Below are 21,809 nucleotides of genomic sequence, written 5' to 3'. Positions count from 1 at the left end.
GCCTTTCCTTTTGCCTGGACAACGCGGCTGATGAGAAAAGCGCCTCGCAGAGAGAAAAAAGAGACTGAAACGGGTAACCTTTTGAATGATTCTCCAAGAAAAGGTAACGAAAAGGCTTCTTTATCTTTGAATATTGTAAAGAAAAGACAATATACGGATGGATGAAGGAGCGCTGACGAAAATTGAAGCTAAAGCCTGTCGTAAAATTCCACTGAATGCAGTTAATTGTCCGAGACACGTGTGCATGTCAGTAACGGATTCGGTCAATGTGGAGCTTTTGTGATATATGAACAGTTTGTTTGCACTCAGTTAGACAAGAAAGGCAACTTTGAAGTACGTGCTTTAAACTTTGTGCCTGCTTACTGCACATTAACTCCGCGATTATAAGATGGCTGACGGAAATGCTGACACGCGTGGTGAGGATAAATTGGAACAGAGGAGAGAGCGCAAGCTAACTGAGAAGGGCGCTGAGGAGAGAATACAACGGTTCATAGCATTAAGAAGACGAACGTTAGCCACTCTAACCAGCCAAATTAAAGAGATAGAGACATTGAAGTGTGATGCTCAAAATGTGGAAAGTGTTCAGCGTAAGATGGAGGGTGATTTTGCACAGTCTCTAAACGAGTTTAATAGGCTCAATATGGAAGTTTACAATCTGTTGTCTGAAGAGGACAAATTTCACGACCAAAATAATTGGTACGAACCTAAAATGGATCAGATAACAGGCTTCATGAAAGAAACTAAAAGATGGCTGACAGGAGTGCATGATTCCACAGAGGGGGAAAACCTAATAGATGAAGAAGATACTGTTTTGCCTAGTGACAGTGTTTCACAGATAGGGTTCAGTAATGTTGCTAAAGCACACTCTCATGTAAGTAACATTTCCAGCACCTCACGTGTATCGTCCGCACGTGCCCGTCAGGAAGCAGAGCATGCCGCTCTAATGAAACGACAAGAAGCGTTGAGGAAAAAACAGGAGCTTCAATTCCAAGAAATTAGAATTAAAGCTGAAAAGGAAGAATTAGAACTGGAGACGGCATTAGCTGAAAGCCAAGCAAGAATCCAAGTGCTTAAAGAGTATGAAACGTTGGAAGATGACAGAGGTAGTCACGTGTCAGTGCAAAAATCAATAAGTGGAAACATAAAGAAGGAAAGAGTTAGCATGTCGCTACCGCAACATGCTACAATGAATGTTCATGCACCAAGACAAGTGCAGCGTACACAAATACCACACCTAGCATCGCCAGTTTCAAACCAAACTTCTAGAACACAAACAGGGAATGATATTGTGTCAGTCATGCAGAAGCAGAACGCAATAACTGAATTGTTAGTAAAGCAACAACAGCTTTCGCAGCTACCAACAAAGGACATTTCTGTGTTCAAAGGTGATGCGCTGCAGTTCAAGTCTTTCATGAGAGCATTTGAACATGCCATAGAGCAGAAAACAGACAATGACCAAGATAAACTATATTTCTTGGAACAGTTCACAGATGGTGAGCCGCAAGAGCTCGTTCGTAGTTGCGCTCACATGACACCATGCAAGGGCTACAAAGAAGCCAAGCGACTTCTGCATAAGCATTATGGAGATGAGCTTCGGATCGCCAGTGCGTACGTGGAGAAAGCTCTCAAATGGCCACAAGTGAAAGCAGAGGATGGGAAGGCATTAAATGCTTACGCAATGTTCCTGATAGGATGTCGTAACTCTATGGAAGATATTGAGTTCTTGGAAGAGATGGATAATCCTACCAATCTGCGCGCATTGATATCCAAACTGCCCTACAAAATGAAAGAACGTTGGCGAACAGAAGCTTTCAACCTCAAAGAACAACGTGGTCACAGGGCCAGATTTACTGATTTGGTGAACTTCATAGACCGCCAAGCTAAAATAGCAATTGATCCTCTCTTTGGTGACATATCAGATAGTCGCTCACCCATAGCTGCTAAGATGAACCAAAAGGGAAAGCAAGCGGTGAAAAAGGAGTTTCGTGGAAGCAGTTTTGCAACCAATGTAGTTCCTGAATCCAAAGAGCCTCAAGAAAGAACTGCCAAGGTCAAGCCTGCGAGCAATGGAAAAGCGGTGAACGCCTTTGATAAACCCTGTCTGTACTGTCAGCAGTCACATGCTCTTGCTTCATGCAGTAAGATCAAAGGCCAGTCTCATCAAGAACGAGTGGAATTCCTAAAATCAAAGGGTCTATGTTTTGGTTGCTTGATCCCTGGACATCTCAGTAAAACCTGTAAACGAAAAATGGAGTGCAAGGAATGTGGATTTAAGCACCCTGATATTCTGCACAAAGAAAAAGATTGCAGTTCCGCCTCATTAAGAAAGAATGATGGCGTTACTGGTGAAGAGTTGCTAGTTGCTGAGGTTCCCATCACACAGGAGTCTTGCGCCCTCACAGGGGCCGGAGAAGCTGATTGTGTGCTGTGGATAGTACCGGTGAAAGTCAAGTCGAAAAACAGTGAACAGTATGTAGAAACGTACGCCTTTCTAGACCCGGGAAGCACGGCAACATTCTGCACGGAAGACCTGCAAAAGAAATTGAATGTGCAAGGGAAACCAACCAAAATACGTCTCAGCACCATGGGTCAAGATGCACCAGAAAACCAGAAGCTTATGGATAGTCTGGTTCTATCAGAGCTCAAAGTGTGTGGGCTGGAGGACAGTATGTACGTAGAGTTGCCCAAGGTTTTTACTCACAGCAGCATACCTGTTCATGCCGGAAACATACCCAAGCAGTCTGATATCCAACAGTGGCCTTACCTAAGTGAAGTGAACTTGCCAGAGTTAAAAGCTGATGTAGGCCTACTTATTGGAGCAAACTGTTCAAAAGCGATGAAGCCCTGGCGCATCATTAACGGCCAGGATGGAGGTCCTTATGCCATCAAGACAACCATAGGCTGGGTTGTGAGTGGACCTGTAAGGAGAAATGAAGTGGAGAGTGAAACACCTCACTCATTCGTGAACAGAATCTCATTGGTGGAGATAGAGAATCTGTTGATCCAACAGTACAACACTGACTTCCCGGAACGCAATTATGAGGACAAGGAAGAGCTGTCTCAAGAAGACAAAGCTTTTTTGCAGTATGTGGAAAAGACAACAGTTTTTAAGAATGGGCATTACTGTGTCGGATTGCCACTCCGTAATGAGAAGCTCCAGATGCCTAACAATCGTAGTGTGGCGGAGCAACGCATTGCGTCTTTGGAAAGGAAGTTCAGGAAGAGTCCTGAGTTCTTTGAAGATTACAAGAACTTCATGGAAACAATCATTACCAAGGGCTACGCAGTCCGGGTTCCAACAAACCAACTGACCCGAGAGGACAACAGGGTGTTCTATATACCGCACCATGGAGTCTATCACCCGAAAAAGAAGAAGCTTCGGGTGGTATTTGACTGCACATCCTCCTACCAGGATCGGTGTCTGAATAGTGAGTTGCTCCAGGGGCCCGATCTTACCAACACATTGGTTGGTGTTCTCCTCAGATTCCGGGAGGAGCCTGTAGCAATAATGGCAGACATTGAGTCAATGTTCTACCAAGTTAATGTGCCAGAACAAGATGCAGACTTACTCCGCTTTCTTTGGTGGCCCAACGGCAGATTAGATGAGCCAGTGGAGGAATTCCGAATGGCAGTGCATCTTTTTGGAGCCACTTCTTCTCCAAGTGTGGCCTCATATGCACTGAGAAGAACTGCGGAGGATCACAAGGACACTGTATCTCCAGACGCAGTTCAGACAGTCCTGCGCCATTTCTATGTAGACGACTGCCTGAAAAGTGTAGCTACAGAAAACGATGCAGTGAGACTGGTCAAGGAACTTCAAGCTTTGTGTAGCAGAGGAGGGTTTACCTTAACAAAATGGATGAGCAACAGCAGAAAGGTGCTAACGTCAATCCCTGCAGAGCACAGAGCCACTGAAGTCAGTGACCTGGATTTACGACACGACACTTTACCAGTGGAAAGAACACTTGGTGTGCAGTGGGACACAGAATCGGATACCTTCCTGTACAAAATAGAGCTGCAAAACAAGCCAGTGACCAGAAGAGGTATCTTGTCAATCGTCAACTCCATCTACGATCCTCTTGGCTTTCTGTCGCCGGTTATTTTGCCTGCTAAACTTTTGTTGAAAAATCTCTGTAAGGAACATCTCGACTGGGATGAAAAACTGGATGGAAAGCATGATGAAGAGTGGAGCAGATGGCTTGAAGATGTCACCTACCTCTCCAATTTCCATGTGAGTAGATGTTTGAAACCCATCAACTTCGGATGCACTACTTCAGCGCAGTTGCATCATTTTTCGGATGCCTCAGAATACGCCTACGGCACTGTGTCTTATCTACTGCTGGAGAATGAACATGGCGAGAAACACTGTGCTTTCCTTATGGGAAAAGCAAGAGTGTCCCCACTGAAGAAAGTCACAATCCCTAGGCTTGAGTTGACCGCGGCGGTTGTAGCAGTAAAGGTCGACAAGATGTTGCACGAAGAATTGCAAATACTACTGCAACAATCTGTCTTCTGGACAGACAGCATTACGGTGCTTAGATACATCGACAGTGACACGGCACGTTTTAAAACGTTTGTTGCTAACAGAGTTTCAATGATCCGAGAAGCAACCAAGCCCTCACAATGGATGTATGTCAGAACAAATGAGAATCCTGCAGATCAAGCCAGCAGAGGCCTGAAGGCAAAGAGCTTGGTCGAAGGAGGAATGTGGTTAAGTGGACCAGACTTTCTGCTGAATGAAAAGGATTGGCCAGAACAGCCTGTGCGAAAGAAGGAAAGTCTAGAAGATGACCCGGAGGTCAAGAATACAGTCGCTGTTCACATGGTCAAAGTTGAAGAAGGTATGGCACCAATGAACCAGCTACTTACCTATCACTCGGATTGGAACAAACTGAAACGATCAGTGGCTTGGATTGTAAAGGTAAAGGATGCTTTGAGGGAGCATAAAGAAGAACGCAAAGAGGCATTAAGAACAATCAGCCAGACTGAACTTGACCCTGAAAAACAAAGAAAAAGGTTAGAACAACATATGAAGAAATTTCAAACTAAAAAGACAATACTCACCTTGGATGATCTGGACGCTGCTGAAACAGAAATAATACAGTTCAGTCAAAGACAACACTTTGAGGAAGAAATCAAGGTCCTGAGAAATGGAAGCCAACTCAGCCGCAACAGTGTGCTGTATAAACTTGACCCGATCCTTCAAGATGACACCTTAAGAGTAGGTGGAAGACTTAACAAGTCTGCTATGCCAGAAAGTGCCAAACACCCAGTGATTCTTTCTAAACATAGCAAAGTTGCCACTTTGATCTTGAGAGACGTACATCAAAGAACAGGCCACTGTGGACGCAATTATGTGTTGGCACAAATAAGAAAGAAATATTGGATTCCACAAGCCAATTCCGCAATCAGGAAAATCATTGGTCAATGCGTGGTGTGCCGTCGGATGACTGGCAAGGTTGGTGAGCAAAAGATGGCAAGCTTACCTGAAGATCGCCTTCTTCCAGACCAACCTCCTTTCACGAACACTGGTGTTGATTACTTCGGCCCGTTTGAGGTTAAACGGGGCCGGGGTACTGTCAAGAGATATGGGGTAATGTTTACATGTCTCACTCTCCGAGCTGTGCACATTGAAATTGCTGACAGCCTAGATACGGACTCCTGCATAAATGCCATCCGCCGTTTTGTATGTAGGAGAGGTCAAGTTACCACCATGAGGTCAGACAATGGCACAAATTTTGTGGCGGCAGAACGAGAGCTAAGGGAAGCCATCCAACAATTGGATAATGAAAGGATTGAGAGAATCCTACAACCAAAGGGGATAAAGTGGATATTCAACAGCCCAGCTGCCTCTCATCAAGGTGGGGTTTGGGAGAGGCAAATCCGCACTGCACGAAGAATCCTCAATTCCCTACTGAAAGATCAGTCAGTGAATGACGACGGTCTACATACAGTAATGTGTGAAGTCGAGAGTATAATCAATGGCAGGCCGCTCACAAGTGTTTCAGACGATGCCAATGATATTGAGCCTTTAACCCCGAACCATTTGCTACTTCTGAAGGCTCAACCAAACCTGCCTCCAGGTGTCTTCAGCAAAGATGACATCTATACCAAAAGAAGGTGGAAGCAAGTCCAATATCTCGCAGACTTATTCTGGGCTCGTTGGACACGCGAGTATCTTCCACTTCTTCAGGAGCGGCAGAAATGGCTGACGCCCAGAAGAAACTTCATGGCAGGCGATGTAGTGCTTTTGGTGGACAATTCCTCCCCCCGCAACTCCTGGGTCATGGGAAGAGTAGTTGAAACACTGCCAGACTCAAATGGAACAGTGAGAAGAGTAAAGTTGAAGACCAATACCAGCACGCTGGAGCGACCAGTGAACAAGCTATGCCTGCTTCAGGGAGCTACGCTAGAGGACTAATAAGGAAGACATGTTAATGTGTGGACATTCTTTTGTTTAAGGATTTTGGCTCTTGATGTTTTAAGTTTATAATTGCTTAGTTTTCCAACCTAACCAATTAGGGGCCGGGTAATGTAAGAGCCAGTTAATGGGGAGTTCATATAGAATAATAATTTAGATTAAAAATGTATAAATATGCTTAATTTAATTTTGAGAAATTCATGATGAGTATATTTTCTAGAATGTATAACTTAGTTAATGTAAAAGGATGCTTTTATTGTGAAAAGTAATTTGGCTTCCACTACGTAATGCGTAACATTAATATTGGCCGTATGCACGTTTGAGTTCAGATTGCAGTTGGATACGGTGGAAGCAGCACAATTTTTTGACCGATCTGTACCGAGCCTTTCATTTTTTTTTTGTAAGTGTACTTTTTTGAATTCCTTAAGTAAACATCATAAAAGAAGACTTGGTTTCAGTCGAGTGATTCAAATATTGGTTGTTAGACAAACTGCAAAGGTGGTACAACGAACTATTGGGACGCAGAGTGCCACTATATTCTGCATTTAGAGCTTCTAAGTATCCCACAATGCAGTGGGGCAGCTCAGATCATACAGTACATAAACAAATATACAGAGGATGTCTCCTACATGAACCTTTTGCTTATCAGTGTGGTTCACTTGTTACTGTACAACACAAACAGGACTTGAAAGGTGTTTGGAGGACCTCTGACTTTGTAGCAGTGGGGTCTGGTTGAGGTAAACAGGATGTGTGAACGCCACAGCTCAGTTTTTGTTTTGTAAACATTCCAGGCAAGAAATTACACACATACATTGAAATTTGACTAAATCTTTATGTTTTTTGGTGTAATTTGTAAGCAAAACAAAACATTTGCAACAGAACTCACTGACAGCTATAGGAACTTGTTCATTTTATCAAACAGCTCTGAAGCTACAGACACTGGGTGAACTAATCCTGACTGATGATGTGGACGAGGTGTGGGGCAGCCTTGGCCCGGAGCGTTGACCTCCTGGAGTGTTTTACTGAGCTGAGATCACCAGAACTCACAGCGAAACTGTTCCACTGCTAATGGCAGGGGGAGGGAGACTTTCCAAGGCTACTCATGCACCACAGGAGATCCTTGTCTCATCTGTGGCTTTGTGGGTTCTCTTGCAGTAATTTAGATTTTTACTTTGGACTGTGTTTTCTTTCCAGCCAAGGCACAGATGATAATTAATAAAAGTAGAAAAGGCTTTTTTTCTTTACCCAGTTCATTATGACAAACTACTTCCTAGACAAAATTAACCTGCAATGACACCATGTTTTTTTTTTATGCAAGACTTTAACATTCTTTGTTCTTTTCTGGTCTATTTATAACATTTATCTAGCCTTAAATTAAGGTTTTAAATCATTATTGTTTGTTTTACAGTAATATTTAAAATAAAAATGTAGCTGAGACCAATAATTAGATCTTTTTTTTTAAGTAATTTTGGACAACTGAGAAAAGAGAGAACTGGCACAGAAAAAAAAAAAAAAACATGGAGTAGAAATCTTTTTTTATTATTATTTTATCTTAGAGCAATGATTCAGAATGTATCTAAATACATCAAATATTTGACAACTTTCTGATAACCCAACAGAGATTTTTAATGAAAATTATTATCACTAATGTTCCAGTCTTACTCCAAAGAGGTTAAGAACAGGAAACAAATGTGAAATAATTAATCTAATTGGAATAAACGCCTAACATGGCAAAAACCTCTGCTCCCCGCAGATTGTTATGAAGGTAAATAATTGTTTTTTATATTGCACACTGTTTTGTAATATAACTTTATTTAGATGAGTGAGTCTCGTAGGCGAAGACTAATTTTCTCTAAAGAAGAGAAAGATTGTAAACATGTTGCCTAATGTGACCAGAGTTTGGGACAAAGTGAAAGAGACTTCTCTGTGATTAATGGTTAGGGTAGGTTGTGCATTTGTGGCAACAACAAATACAATCTAGTACCAGCCACAAATATGGTTTCAACCAAAACCTACAATTTTGGGTTTCGTTTGGTTCTCAACAACAAAATAAATAAAATAAAAAAATATAAAACACCAATGCTGGGAAAACTGTCTTCACATCAAATACCCTCTTTCAGAATGCTGATTTGTTAAAACAACTTACTGCAGCTACAAGACATAGTTCTGACTTGCAGAGGAGTTGATCTTCAGATGATCTTTATCTCACACATGCTGCAAACATGCAGGTACCGTCAAGGCAGGAGAAAACGTCAAAACAGATGTAAATCTAGTGTTTACAAAGGGCGCTGTATCTCAGGATTTATTGTAATTTAAGTAAATCATGCAAGTGTTTTATCATGATTTTTTCTCTCTACATAAAAATAAAGCATAAAACATACTAAAGTCCTTCATTTTTGTATGTTGTAACCCAAAAGATATTGTAGGGAACACTGCTAATATTTGTATTATTAAGCTATTATTTATAATCATTTGTTTAAAATGGAAAATGGCATTTTTGCAATATATGTAACGATCCCCTTAGGTTTTACTTTCATGTAAAGTAAACCTTGTTAAAAAAGTGATTATTTTAAAATCCTATTCCTATTTTCTACTGATATTTATAAAAATAAAAATGCTCTCTTCTGATGGCAGCTATGTCCATTTTTCATGGGGCTTGTAGGCACATATTTTGAGACTGTGGTCTAGCTATGAAAGACAAAGAAGCTTTAAAATGCTGTTTTGTTCTGTTATTAAAAGAAAGCTGTAAACATATATCAATTAAAGTAAAATGATATAGGTTTTGCTCAGACATCAAGTGATCTCAAAGTGTCATCGGTTGTTTCATTAAAATTTATTAAATGAAACTAATAAAACGCCGTTTGTTTATATAATTGCTGATAAAACCGACTGCAAAGCTTTTTAAACACCTTTTCAGTCAGCTGGTATGAGCCTGTTGATTACGTCACTCGGCAGCGGAGTGATACGTGTTGCCATGGTTACCACGCAGCTCAGCGTCACAGCTCTCAGCGTCTCGTCCCTTCGTCCTTTCCTCCCTCGTCTTCCTCCTGGGATGGGAGCAGAGAGGCAGACGGTTTCCTCTCCTCCGGCTGAATAGGTGGTGAAAAGGAGTCCTCGCTCGTGGCGGATTTAAATGCCTCCCTCGCGCGGATAACCACAGGAAGTTGCGTTCAAATCAAGCCAAAAAAAACGGGGAAAAGTCCGAAATGAGCGGCCGGGTTTTAATTGGGAAAGTGTCTCCGCTTCAGTCGAGGACGCGACGGACTTTACGTTTTACACCACAGAGGTACATCTGTTTGTTGACTGTTAACCTTTGGACTTTCTTCTGTCTTAGTTTAGACTCTAATTTGTAATTTAGTTGATTTCAAAACTTTCCGTATAGCTTACTTTATAATCCAGTTATTCACTGACGTTTCCAGGATTAATTTCTCAGTTTTCTTTATTTAAACTTGAATAGTGAAAGTTTATTAAGAACAAAAGGCATGCTTTTCCATTGTAACTTTTTCTAGAGGTAAAGAGTGTGAGAAAAATGAAGACTTTGGAGACACTTTGGAGACTCTGTTATCTTAATAATAAAGTTTGTCTTCATTATTCAGCTGCAGGGATTCACTCCCAAAAGCTAAATTGTCTTTCAAGCAGAAAATACAATCTGAACTTCAAGATGCATTATTTTATTGTGCGAATAACCTGGTTTTAAAATGAACAATAACACATTTAGTACAGGGACATGCTTGGCAAACCATAACGTGGTGCCTTGTGTTTCTGTTAAATTCATTTTTGCTTTGCTTGGTCCGTTTCTCTGCGGTGCCTTTCAGGGCTTTTGGTCTCGCCATTAAAAAGAGTGTGTTCAGTAACAACCAAGTCTACAAAAAATAGAAAAAACTCTGTAAGCCCACACCTTAGCCTACTCCTAACCTACACCTAACCCCTCAAACTTCTTAAATCAGAAGGAAGTTGGAGGTGTGCCATAAAAAATAAAACAATAAAGCACTCAAAAAAAGTTAATTGCCACTCTATAGAAGAGGTATGGACTTCGTTGTTGTACTCCCACACTTGCTCTGTCTGGATTTTACCTCTGAGAGCAGACAGGCTTGTAATATCAGCAGCCCACAAACCTTCCCGACTCCTAGGCTGACATTGCTGTGGGGGTTATTCATGTCGCCTCTGACAGAGAAGATATTGTTTGGGAACACCGCAAACATCTGCACTTAGTAAATATTGCGAAACTACACTGATCGTGTTGCTGGTATTCGGGAACTTTTGTACAGATTAACTGAAGTCTGCGTTTGAATTGACGGGACTTCTACAGATCAGAAAGCTGAAAATCAGCACTTTAGGCCAGCGTTACAAAGAAGTAACTTTCTGTTTTACAGCTTCAGCTGCCCCTCAGTTGGAGCCATGCGATTACACCCAGTTCAGAGCGTTTCTAAGCCATTTTCGTCCCTGTCTTTTCCTGTGCTCTTCCATGTTCCGTGCCTTGGCTAATTGCAGTCTTCAGACCCACAAAGAGGATGTTCAGCTCAGTGGGGAAAACCAAAGAAAGGGAAAAGAACTGATTCAACTCAGGCAGTGAGTCAGCTTTAAAGCTTTACATTAATTTACCTTTTCCACTGCGTTATATCTTTACGTGCCAATGCAAATGTAACAGCACCTGTGGTTGCCGGTGGTAATGATGGGGAGCATAATTACACAAAATCTGAGCTGGACATCCTTTCAGCTCTTGAAACCCAACAAGACATTATTGCTCCTTTAAAGCACATATAAATGTTTATTCTTCTATTTTAAAATGGTATTAGGTGGAATAGTTTTGTACTTCTGTGTTGTTTTAGGTGAGTTACCAGCTTTAAAGTGTATTTAGTAATGAATAGTTCTGGAAATTTGATGCCCAGCAAAGACGTTTCTCCTGGCTGTGCTGGGTTTGCCCGTCCCTGCCATCCTCCCAAGAGGGTTTTTTTTTTAAGCAGCAGTGGTTTCAGAGAATGAAGGGTTTTTAGACTCTGTCGCGCTGCCTTTTCCTCATCTTACTGCGATAAAACAGAACAGAGCACAATGCATTTCCTGTCAGATGTCAGAGTTTTTGTTGAAGATAATTTAGCAGCACATTTTGCCAAGCTTCCCTTGAGGCTACAGTTTAAGATCAGGGTGGGTTGTTCTTTGTTAAAAGAAAAAACTTTCTCCGCTGTCGTTGTGATTTATTAAGACATGAGGGATGTATTTTCATATTGTAAAATTAGCTTTCCAAATTGACCATATTATTATGACTGCAAGAAGGGAGTTTCCCACAATTTACAGCGGTTCGCTAAATGACATTTCCTTTTTGGAAGGTCTGTAAATGATTGGGTTTACGTGGTGAAAACTTTCCAAGCGAGCATTAATTTTATGAAAAAGCGAAGAAAGGAAAGGGGATAAGTTATGATGAAACAAAAAAAAGCTGTGCTTTTGAAAACCCTGGATTTGTCATGATATGTAAATCACACCGTCTTTTCCACGTGCATTTAACTGCAAATCCTGTTTTCAAGCTTAAAACTTCAAAGATTTACAAAACACGAAGGGAAGAAAAAAAAATGGCCCCGTTCCTGAGGATTTGACCGTTATGCAGCTCTCTGCTCTGATGTATTAGCTGTTTCAAAGCAGCTGCTGCCAAATTTGAATTAGCTGCTGGTTTGACTCCAGAAACAGTCAAAACCATCCATATGGAGATTACCACTGTCACTTTCTGCCTTAACCCCCACAATTTAATACTCTGACTTGTAAATGTTTTCGTGGTATGCGTTCAGAGGGTGGATCGTTAATGAAACATGTTTTACAAAGTGAGCGTGTTTTGTTGTTTCAGTTGGGATGAGAGCAGCTCCATCAGCAGCGGGCTCAGCGATGGAGATGGTGACGGCTCAGAAAATCTCAGCTCAGAGGAGTTTAACGCCAGCTCGTCTCTTAACTCGCTCCAGAGCACACCTTTGGGATCAAGACGGAGCTCTTCTGTTATGGTATGCTGAAAAACCCGAACAATCTGGCATATTCTTATCTTTAGCTGATTTATGTGTATTTTTGTACAATTTAAACTTGCATCTTCTGATTATTAAACTGTGGATGAATTTTACTTTCACTCAAAGACATATTTTGCTTCCATTTTTACTGGATGTGAAGTTTTGCCAGGAATAATTAGAAACTGTAGGTGTGGAGTTTGTTAGTTGGATTGTACCTTAAGGCTTAGTTTATGACAAATATAAAATATATAATGTTGTTTGTCACATTAACTGTTTGCATGCAAACTTCCTCTTGATAAATGATGTATGAAACTAGTCAAAAAAGGATTATTAGGGGTATTTTGTGTATTACATGTATAGGAACATTGTTTTTATTATTATGTATGATTAAAACCATACATTGTTTTGTATATATTTAAATTTGATCAAATGTGTTTATTTTTTCACTTTGCTTAAGTGACTGCTACATCTACCTTTTTCTGTACATGAACCCTATATCTTGTTTTTACTCACCAAAATGCTCTCCTGGATGAAATGAACATTTGTGGTACACAATGAGCCATCTGTCGCTCTATATTACTTTAATAATGTGCCAAGAAACAGCATGCTCAATTTTGTCTTTAGTGCCACCTCCACACGCACTGCATGACATCTATTAATTTGTAACTGTCAGGACTTTCTCTGCAACACTTCTATATATTACATTATACCACTTTCTTCATCATTATTTGCTAATTTAAAACAGAAAGTGTAAAACATGTAAGCATTAAACTTTCTTCTTTTGTCTTTCCGTCTGTTCTTCTTTTATGCTCTTGGGGCATATCAGTTTATCTCTTTCTCCTTCCGGCTGGAATGCAGCTCCGATGGAACAAAGATTACACAGAGCAGTCACCTTCATAGATAATGAAGACTGCATCTGATGCTTACCCACGATGTGCCTCTCCTCCCTCCTTTTTCTCTGCAGCTCCGCACCGATGCAGAGAAGCGCTCCCTGGTGGAAAGTGGCCTTTCTTGGTACAGCGAGGATGGCAAAGTCAGCCACAAACTCAATAGCTGCAGCTATGACTCAGGAAGTCTCAAGACAGAAGCTCCAAGCAAGTGGAGAAAAAAGCCTCCGAGCCTCAGTGAAGACTTGGGGATGAAAGGAGAAATAAAGAAGCCTCAAAGTTTGGGTCAGCCAGGTAGTTTCAAGAAAGGCAGAAATCCTCCAATCGGCGTGACCTCCCCCATCACCCATACCTCACAAAGTGTGCTCAAAGTTGCAGGTAAGATCTGATGGAAAATGTTTGTTCTTATCAAGATTTTATTTTTTGTTAGTTTTATTTTTTTGCTTTTTATCATCTAAGAAAATTGTGACATTTAAACTTTCTTTAACTTTTCTGTAAACTTGAATAAATTGAAGTAAAGGTTTTAGTATTATACAGCTGCAACATTCATTATGATTTAATAGCATGAATGATTGAAAAACATTTTTTGTTGAAACAAGACAATCATCTTTAACATTACTGAACCCATGATTAGGCTGTGGTTTTCTAAGCAGTTTGTCATGTTTTAGCATCATCATATAATGAAAAAATGTCATGAAAACCTATTATTTTCTGTGTTTAAGTTTCATTTTGTAAGTCGTTGTTTCCTATAGCAACAGGGTTTTAAAAAATGGTAACACGTAGGTAGTGGGAGGAGAATACATTATGAAGTGTGTTGCCAGTGACAGTCTTATACAACAACCCTACATAATACTGACACTTTAACACGTTTGTTAAACATCTAAAAAGACACAGTCAGCAAGGCCAACGGCAAAACAAAAATGAAGCATCATATGCACATCTAGGTTGCTTGAAATGATCTCTTATAATGTTCTTTCTTTTTTTTCCGTAGCTCCAAAAATTGAGAAGCCTCTGGACAAAACCAAAATGTCTGTGAAATCTGCTGGTCTGCAGCGGAGTCGTTCTGATGCTGGCAGGGATTATCATGGAGAGCATCGCAAACCCCCATCAGGTTTGGTCAAACCATCTGCAGGGGGCACCTTTGGATACAAGAGACCGCCAACAGCCACCGGTACTGCAACAGTTCTGACAGCAGGGGGCACCACCATCTCCAGTGGCTCTGCTACTGTGGGAAAAACCCCCAAGTCATCTGGCATCCCCGTGAAGCCTGTGGGGGGAGGAACAGCTTTGGGTAGGAAGAACAGTTTTGACGCCAGCAGTGAGCAGGGCTTCCTGGGGCCAAACGCCCGGAACAGCATTCAGTATCGCAGCCTGCCTCGACCAGCCAAGTCGAGCACACTCAGTGTCATTGGCCGCCCAGCAACTCGACCTGTCAGCAGCACCATTGACTCAAGTCTGTTGAGCTTAAAACCTGTACCCCTGGCCTCTACAGGGCCCAGGATTAAAGAGCCTGGTAGCTGCAGCATTAAAATGACTAACAGGACCTGTACAGGCCCAGTGAACCAAACAGACAGAGAGAAGGAAAAGGAACGAGCCAAGGCCAAGGCTGTAGGCGCTGACTTGGACTGTGCCACTCTGAAAGGAGAGAGCAGTCAGTCTGAGTCCACAGGAGAGCCTGCTATGAAACTGCACGGCCTGAGACGGACCAGCAGCAGCAAATACCCCGAACTGTCCTCTCCCACAACACCAAGGTCTCTCTTTAAAATAGTGCTAAATAAATTACAAAAAGAAATTATTTCTGACTTGTAGTACCACAGTATGTTAAATTAATTGTAACTGAAGCACCTACAGTATTAAAAGATTCATAGTTATTTCCAGAAACAGTGTATCAATTACGTTTTGTAAACAACAGAGTTGGGTTTTCCTCCTATTTTTTGATATGTTGTGTTTTCTGCTTGGTTTCTAGGATGCTCAACACTAAATCTCTTGGCCGTCCACCCAGCTTGGCCCACCTGGACAAGGTCAATTCTAACAGCCTTGACTCCTGTGTGACCATCCATGATCTTCCACCCAAAGTACCCCCATATTCTAAGCTCCAGGACCTAGCAGGTTCCCCCACAGGAACCCGTCTCACCCCGAGCCCAGCACCTGTCCTCCACATCGATTCTCACAGTTACACCAGTGACAGCCTGAGCCTGAGCGGATCTCCCATGCTCTACCCTAAACTGTCTGGCATGCATCGCAGCATGGAGTCCCTTCCACTCCAAATGAGTGTGCCCTCCAGTGCCAGGTTTGCCCCAGCAGACCTGTGCAACAAGGACGAGCGGGGTGCAGGAACCTGGGGCGGGGGGACCAGAACGTCTCTCAATCTCTCAGAGGGGCAAGTGTTATACATATGTCATTTACAGAATAAGTCAAGTTTTGTATTTTAGGCAAAATTGCAAATGTTACTTTGTATTTTCAGTTTATTTTGTCAGAGAATTATTATAGGGGCAAGACACATACAGTATGAAGTGTTGCTGTGTCAGTTAATGTACAGCCAGGTGATGAAATGAATTGAAAATGTAAAACCTTCACTCAGTCTCTCTTAAAAACTGCCCCGAATATGTTTTAAACAACTCAGATACCGATGTGCAATAAAAACTAAAAGCAAATATAAAAGGCAAAACAAAGAACTATGACAAATTTACTGATTTAAAACAAATCTGTTTTGCTTTGTGGAAAAAAAACTGCTTGTCTAAGCAGCAGCTAGTTTGTAACACAATGTTTAGTTTAGTCAGCATGAATACTGGGTCTGTTGGCAGCTGACATACCATCCACTCATATTTTAGGTGGCTTTTCTGGGAACGAGAAGTGTGAGCTGTCGTTTTGAATAAGTTCTGATGGGCTGGAGTCATTACAGATTTCCTGTTTACCTCGGTGGAGATGATCCAGAGCCAAAGAGCTGCACACTTCGGAAATCCCATGCTGTGTTTTCCAAAGTGCTTTGTGTAACAAAATGAAGAAAAAGATTGAAATACAAACACAAAGATTAAATATAGATATGACAAAACCAAAACCTAATGTAATGATGGCAAATCTGTAAGACCTTCACAAAACTGTTGTATTTTAAATAAATGAATGAAAACCAGTAATCTTTTTTTTCCTAATCTGTACAGCTTGCAAACAGATCGGAATACTTTGCCGAAGAAAGGCTTGGAGTGAGTTTGAGCAATTTTTGCATTTTATTTAGAGTGTATCATTTATTGTAACCTCACAGCTTTCAGTTAAATCAGTTTGTCGTTTTCAGACGCTATGGCTCAAGCCTCTCAGAGAGTGATGGAAGCAAACCGGGAAGGCGCCACTCCCACAATGTAGTGAGCATGACAGACAGCGATAGCCCCCCTCAGCTGCCTTCGCCCACTCGCACTCTTCATCCTTCCTCCTGCAAAACTCCTCTCACTAACGTGGGTGAGTGTGATTATTCCACATGGCTACCAGGTTCTAAATGCTCTCACTGCCGGAGCTTCAAAGGTAATGAGGATAGATCAATCTCTAATACTTTTGAGTTTCTGAGGGAACAGAGATATTGAGTTATTGAGAGAAAAGTCCAATTAAGAGTTTGCGTTTTAAGAATCCTAATACAAATGATCAATAATAGATTCAACTGAGTGAAAAAAGTAAGACTTTTCCATGTGAATATAAACTTATATTAATTTAGACTTGTGTTCAGGGCTGAAATTTGTAGAAAATGGTGGAAATAGGAAAACAAGTCCGACTATATTTGTCACTTTGTTGTGAAACTGTAGTGTTACCTTTTCATCCATTCATCAGAACAAGTGCTTTGCATTCTGAGGGTAGATCTGCTGGGTGCTTGTCTGTGTGTATACAGTATGTGGTACTGAAGTTTACTGATTTATTTGTGTTTTTTGTATGATAGTTGCCCCAATTTCTTGTGGCACCCCGAGGATCTCGCGCTCCAACAGCACAGGCCCCTCCAGTGACACAGCCTGCGATCTGTATGGATCCTCCCCCCTGGGCAGCAGTATGTCCCTGGCTGACCGGCCAAAAAGCATGATGCGCTCCGGGTCTTTCCGTGAACCAGGGGATGATGGTAAGCATTCTCTCTTCTTCTTTAAGCTGGGCAAGTCTTCCATTAGAACCTCAAATGAAAAACAGCTGTGTGTTTGTACAACACAAAGTCCTTTTTAGTAAAATGTTACAGGCATTTGGTTTCATGCTCAAGCAAAGTGTAGAGGTGTCTCGCTGCTTCTGTTTTATGCTGATAGTGAGCTAAATAAGAAATCAAAGTCATATCTATAATTGAAGTTTGAACTTTCTGTCCTTCAGACTATAGGCAAGCAGAAAAACTTCATGCTTTTATGGGTTGTTGTGAGTGGCTTTGGCTTACAAGGGCAGAAATGGCTCATTGATCATTAAGACCATTAATATTTCCTAAGTGTCTTGTGTCTGTGTGAAATAAATCAACATTTATTTTAGTAAAACACAGCTGCTGGTCCTTAATGAGTTGTGCCTTTACCGTTTTTTTGTTTTTTTTTCAGTGCATGGCTCTGTTCTCTCTTTGGCATCCAACGCTTCATCCAACTACTCAGGGGTGAGTCTCAACAGCTTTTAGTGCAAAAATAATACTGTTTTATTATAGATGTTTTCTGAAGTTTAGTGCTTTAGGCTTACAGTTTACAGACACTTCATTGGATTTTTTTTTTTTTTACTGTGAACGATTAGTTTCCACTTTACAAAATTAACAAAGTTACATAATTATAATAACAGATAGAGCTTTGTCCATTTCATTGCAATATATCCACCTTACTACTTGGTTAGTAAGGTGGATTATAAAAAATTAAACCTTTGATGCTCTTTATACTGTGGAGAAATATATTTTTTAAATATAAATGCTATTAGAGTTGATCCTGTACCCTATCCCTCTTGCTGTCTCCATGCTTCATAAGAATGAGGAGAGGATACAAGGAGAGGTAAGGCCAGTGTGCCATAAATCTTAAACTGACATTTTTCCTGTCTTCTGTCTGTTAAACTCGTTGAAATGTGTCCAGTCATCAGCTGAAGTTTTCAGTACCCCGGGAAGACCAAAGATCTTTGTCTTAAGGGCTCATAACCCATTTCATTTTGTTTTATCTCTCATAGTGTGTGTTTTTCAGCAATCCTGTCCAACATTTAATAAAGGCAGTCAGACCTCATAACATTCTCAGTGCATGAGAAACATGGCAAACATTGAAACTCCTCCATACTCTTGTCTTGTGGTTTGGAATGCATTCACTGTGATTGTTGATTTTTACTATTATTGTGGAGCAGTAACCTTCATGTTTCGTTGCTTGCGTATTCTGGTTGTAAATAAACCAAAGCAATGCATTTAACACAGTCCATCACTGCATTATCATAGTGGGAATCTGATTTGTCTCAGGAGCAGTGTGTCAAAACCTCTCAAATCTGATTTGCAATTTGTCTGCAGCAAATTCGCAAGCTGAGAAGAGAGCTGGAATCCTCCCAGGAAAAAGTCGCCAACCTGACCATCCAGCTTTCTGCCAATGTATGTATATTTCCTATTCACTTTTAGCATTTTGCTTATGTGTTTTTGGCTTAGACACATTTTAAACATATGGTCTTGATGATTACTGCAATATGTAAATATAACTGACTCCAAGTTATCAAACAGTTGTCCCAGAAAACAATATTGTGGAAAACTTGTATGTCTAATATGTTTAATTGGTGTTTGAGAATGAAATATAAGATGTATGAATGGTAAAAATCCTTTCAACATTTAAAATTAAAAAGCACACTAGTCAATTTTAGTTTCTGATAAACATTAAACATCAAGTAAAAACACCAAAGGCCTTTTAACCTTAAACCTATTTATGGACTTGCTGCCCCTCGCTTTTACTGTCTGAGGATGTTTTATTATTTATCCCTGCTTCTTCGAGTTTATTTCATTGTAAAGCTCGTGATGCATGAATCTGGCAGGTTAAAGTGTCACAAACTCAGAACTTTATCTGGCTCACCATGTACAGATCTAATAGAAAAAAGTCTTTTTTGCACATTTACTAACTTGTTTTGCTGTTGGTGTCATTCTAAACGTGTGTATGAAATCCATGTGTGTTTGTTTGTTTCTAACTGTGCAATTTTTGATTTACCGACTCTTCTTTATATGATTGCATAAGTTTTTTCCCCCAAACCTAACACCACTGTCCCTCTCTTTGCACTCTTGGCTGGACTCACTGCTGCCCCCTGCCTGCTTCCTACTGTCTCACACCTCTGGATGCTGGGTGTAGCAGCTAGGCCAGGTTTGTTAGTGTGACTTCAGGGTATTTTGTGACAAACAGTAACACTCGTGTTGGTGTTGTGATGTGGTAGAGCTCAGTGAAGACCTTCAGTATCAGTAGTTTTTAGAATGTAAGTTTGGCTTTATTTTCTTTTAGTGAAGCTCATGTTGTCCAAAATATAGCAGTAAAATACAAATTCTCAGCATTTTTGTTTTGCAGCCAAAGTGGCTTCTGACCTTATTAAAAAAGCAAAACAGTTTACTGATATTGTAGAGTTTGCTAGAAAATATGGCACGTTTTACTTTGTGAATTTCTAAGTTTTTTGACCACTCAAAACTATTTATTTTAGCTCTAAGATTTGAGTAGTTAAAGTTAGAATGCGTACCACATGAGCCCACATGCTCTGAGGACTTGCTCCTTGTAACAGTTTCCACATGGTCTGACTCTTGTTCCATTTCTTCCCATCGTTCTCTTTCCACATTTCCTGTCTTGTTTCCATTGTTACTGTCTATGTGTTGTCATTGATCTACACTACAGAGGAATCTTAAAGTACAGAAAAAAAATAGCTGTCAAATTGACATTGCCTGGTTAGAATGATCTCCTGAAGTAACTACTTGTTGTAAGACCCCCTCTTCTAAACAAATTAATTTTTATAGGATTCCCTTGGTGTCTCTGAAATGTCCTTGTTGCGCTTCAGGAATCATTAGAAATCTCCTCGCCTAAAAGTTGAAACATGCTACATGAGACTGATGATATTGGCTCCATGCTGCTGCTCTATCTCACCACCATTACTCTAATTTTCATTTTCCACTCTGACATCATCCGCAGCTGTTGACGACTCCATCCTTTCCTTTTTTCTCCCAGCTGACACAGACTTGTTTTATGTGTTGTGAGTGAGTCTCCAGACCAGTTTGATTCATTGTGACTCAAAGCTGTTTCCTGTCCCCCTCCACCAAACCCTAAGTCACTTTTTTTGCAGTTTACCTCTGTTTCTTTTCTCTCCTTTAGGCTAATCTGGTAGCTGCGTTTGAACAGAGTCTGGCTCTGATGACTGCACGCCTGCAGACACTGTCAGTTTCCTCAGATCAAAAGGTATCTTGTTGTTGTAATGATGCTAGTTCTTTACTCTGCCTCTGAAATTGTTGAAAGTTGAACTTGCATAAAAGAATGTAAAAAGAAATGTTTCTGTCACTGAAGAACAAACCCTGAACAAATCAGTGCTGCTACATATTTTACAATTATTGACAAAGATAGTACTTTATTATTTTGACTGCTCACAGTTGTTTTTTTTAGCAAACAAGAGACTTTCTAATGACATATTGTTGCTATCCTATGAATGAGATGTGGGTCAAAGGTTTACATGGTGACATTTTCTGTTTTGTCATTAGAACTTTATCACAACCTAACATCCTTAATGAAAGCTAATAGACATTTCATATTCCACAGAAAAAGAAATTATAGTTCAGCACCTCAGCCAATATAAACACACATCGTTTTCCTTCTGCAGGACTCTGAGCTCACTGATCTGAAGGACACCATTGAGATTTTGAAAGTCAAAAATACAGAAGCCCAGGAAATCATTCAGGGTGCTTTGAGTAATCCCGACATCACACCTAAAGGTACAGAAAGTGACATGGATGTGTGATGTGATTTAGGTCCACAGCAGGCTTTTCTCTTGACATTGTAGCTGTTCTGTTTTTGCTTTTGGTATTCAGAGCTGCTGATCAATCGCCAGAATTCCTCAGAGAGCATCTCCAGTCTCACCAGCACAACGAGCCACTCAAGTATGGGAAGTCTCAAGGAGCAGGAGGCCAAGAAGAAGAAAAAGAAGAGCTGGGTAAGAAAAATATAGGCACCTTGTACCTTGATTCCTTAAGGAATGTCAATAAGTTCACAAAAAGTGTGAAAATTACACCATCAAGAATCTTGATATCTATAACAAGGAAAAGTAAAACAAATGAATTCAGAAAACTATTTTCCTACTAAATTGTTAGATTTATTCTTCAATTTCTGCTTGTCTAGAGTTATTTAAGTATGACAGAGTGTACTTTAACTGCTTGACTGATAAGAAAAAATGAATCGCTGCTGTGGAAACCTCAGGAAAACCTGAACTTACAAAACAAAAATCCAAAAACCCAAACCAGTCACTTTTCCCTCTGTACCCTCTTGCATGTTTGTGATTCTCCATGTCTGTTGTTCCACATGTGTTATTAAGTATGACTCTATTCTCTCCTTTATGCTC

General features: G+C 40.6%; 1 protein-coding gene across 14 annotated transcripts in view; it reads left to right on the top strand.

Annotated features, from left to right (window-relative positions):
- The window catches only part of nav1b (neuron navigator 1b), a 63,663-nt gene that overhangs the window by 33,469 nt on the left and 8,385 nt on the right, over positions 1–21,809 (top strand). For 4 of the 14 annotated variants that reach the window (XM_037975415.1, XM_037975413.1, XM_037975412.1 and 1 more), the window contains 15 exons: positions 10,913–10,990; positions 12,255–12,405; positions 13,370–13,670; positions 14,284–15,043; positions 15,259–15,672; positions 16,451–16,492; positions 16,582–16,742; positions 17,212–17,385; positions 17,834–17,886; positions 18,242–18,265; positions 18,760–18,837; positions 19,580–19,588; positions 20,576–20,659; positions 21,075–21,186; positions 21,283–21,404. In XM_037975415.1, coding sequence (XP_037831343.1) covers positions 10,913–10,990; positions 12,255–12,405; positions 13,370–13,670; positions 14,284–15,043; positions 15,259–15,672; positions 16,451–16,492; positions 16,582–16,742; positions 17,212–17,385; positions 17,834–17,886; positions 18,242–18,265; positions 18,760–18,837; positions 19,580–19,588; positions 20,576–20,659; positions 21,075–21,186; positions 21,283–21,404 — 2,563 coding nt within the window. Of the gene's footprint in view, positions 1–9,473; positions 9,708–10,912; positions 10,991–12,254; positions 12,406–13,369; positions 13,671–14,283; positions 15,044–15,258; positions 15,673–16,450; positions 16,493–16,581; positions 16,743–17,211; positions 17,386–17,833; positions 17,887–18,241; positions 18,266–18,759; positions 18,838–19,579; positions 19,589–20,575; positions 20,660–21,074; positions 21,187–21,282; positions 21,405–21,809 lie in introns of those variants that run through there. The other 10 variants (XM_037975419.1, XM_017408719.2, XM_017408723.2 and 7 more) reach the window with 7 other exon arrangements.

This window comes from Kryptolebias marmoratus, linkage group LG4 (genome assembly GCF_001649575.2).
Source record: "Kryptolebias marmoratus isolate JLee-2015 linkage group LG4, ASM164957v2, whole genome shotgun sequence".
In the NCBI taxonomy this organism is placed as follows: domain Eukaryota; kingdom Metazoa; phylum Chordata; class Actinopteri; order Cyprinodontiformes; family Rivulidae; genus Kryptolebias; species Kryptolebias marmoratus.
This window is presented reverse-complemented; position numbering and strand designations above follow the sequence as displayed.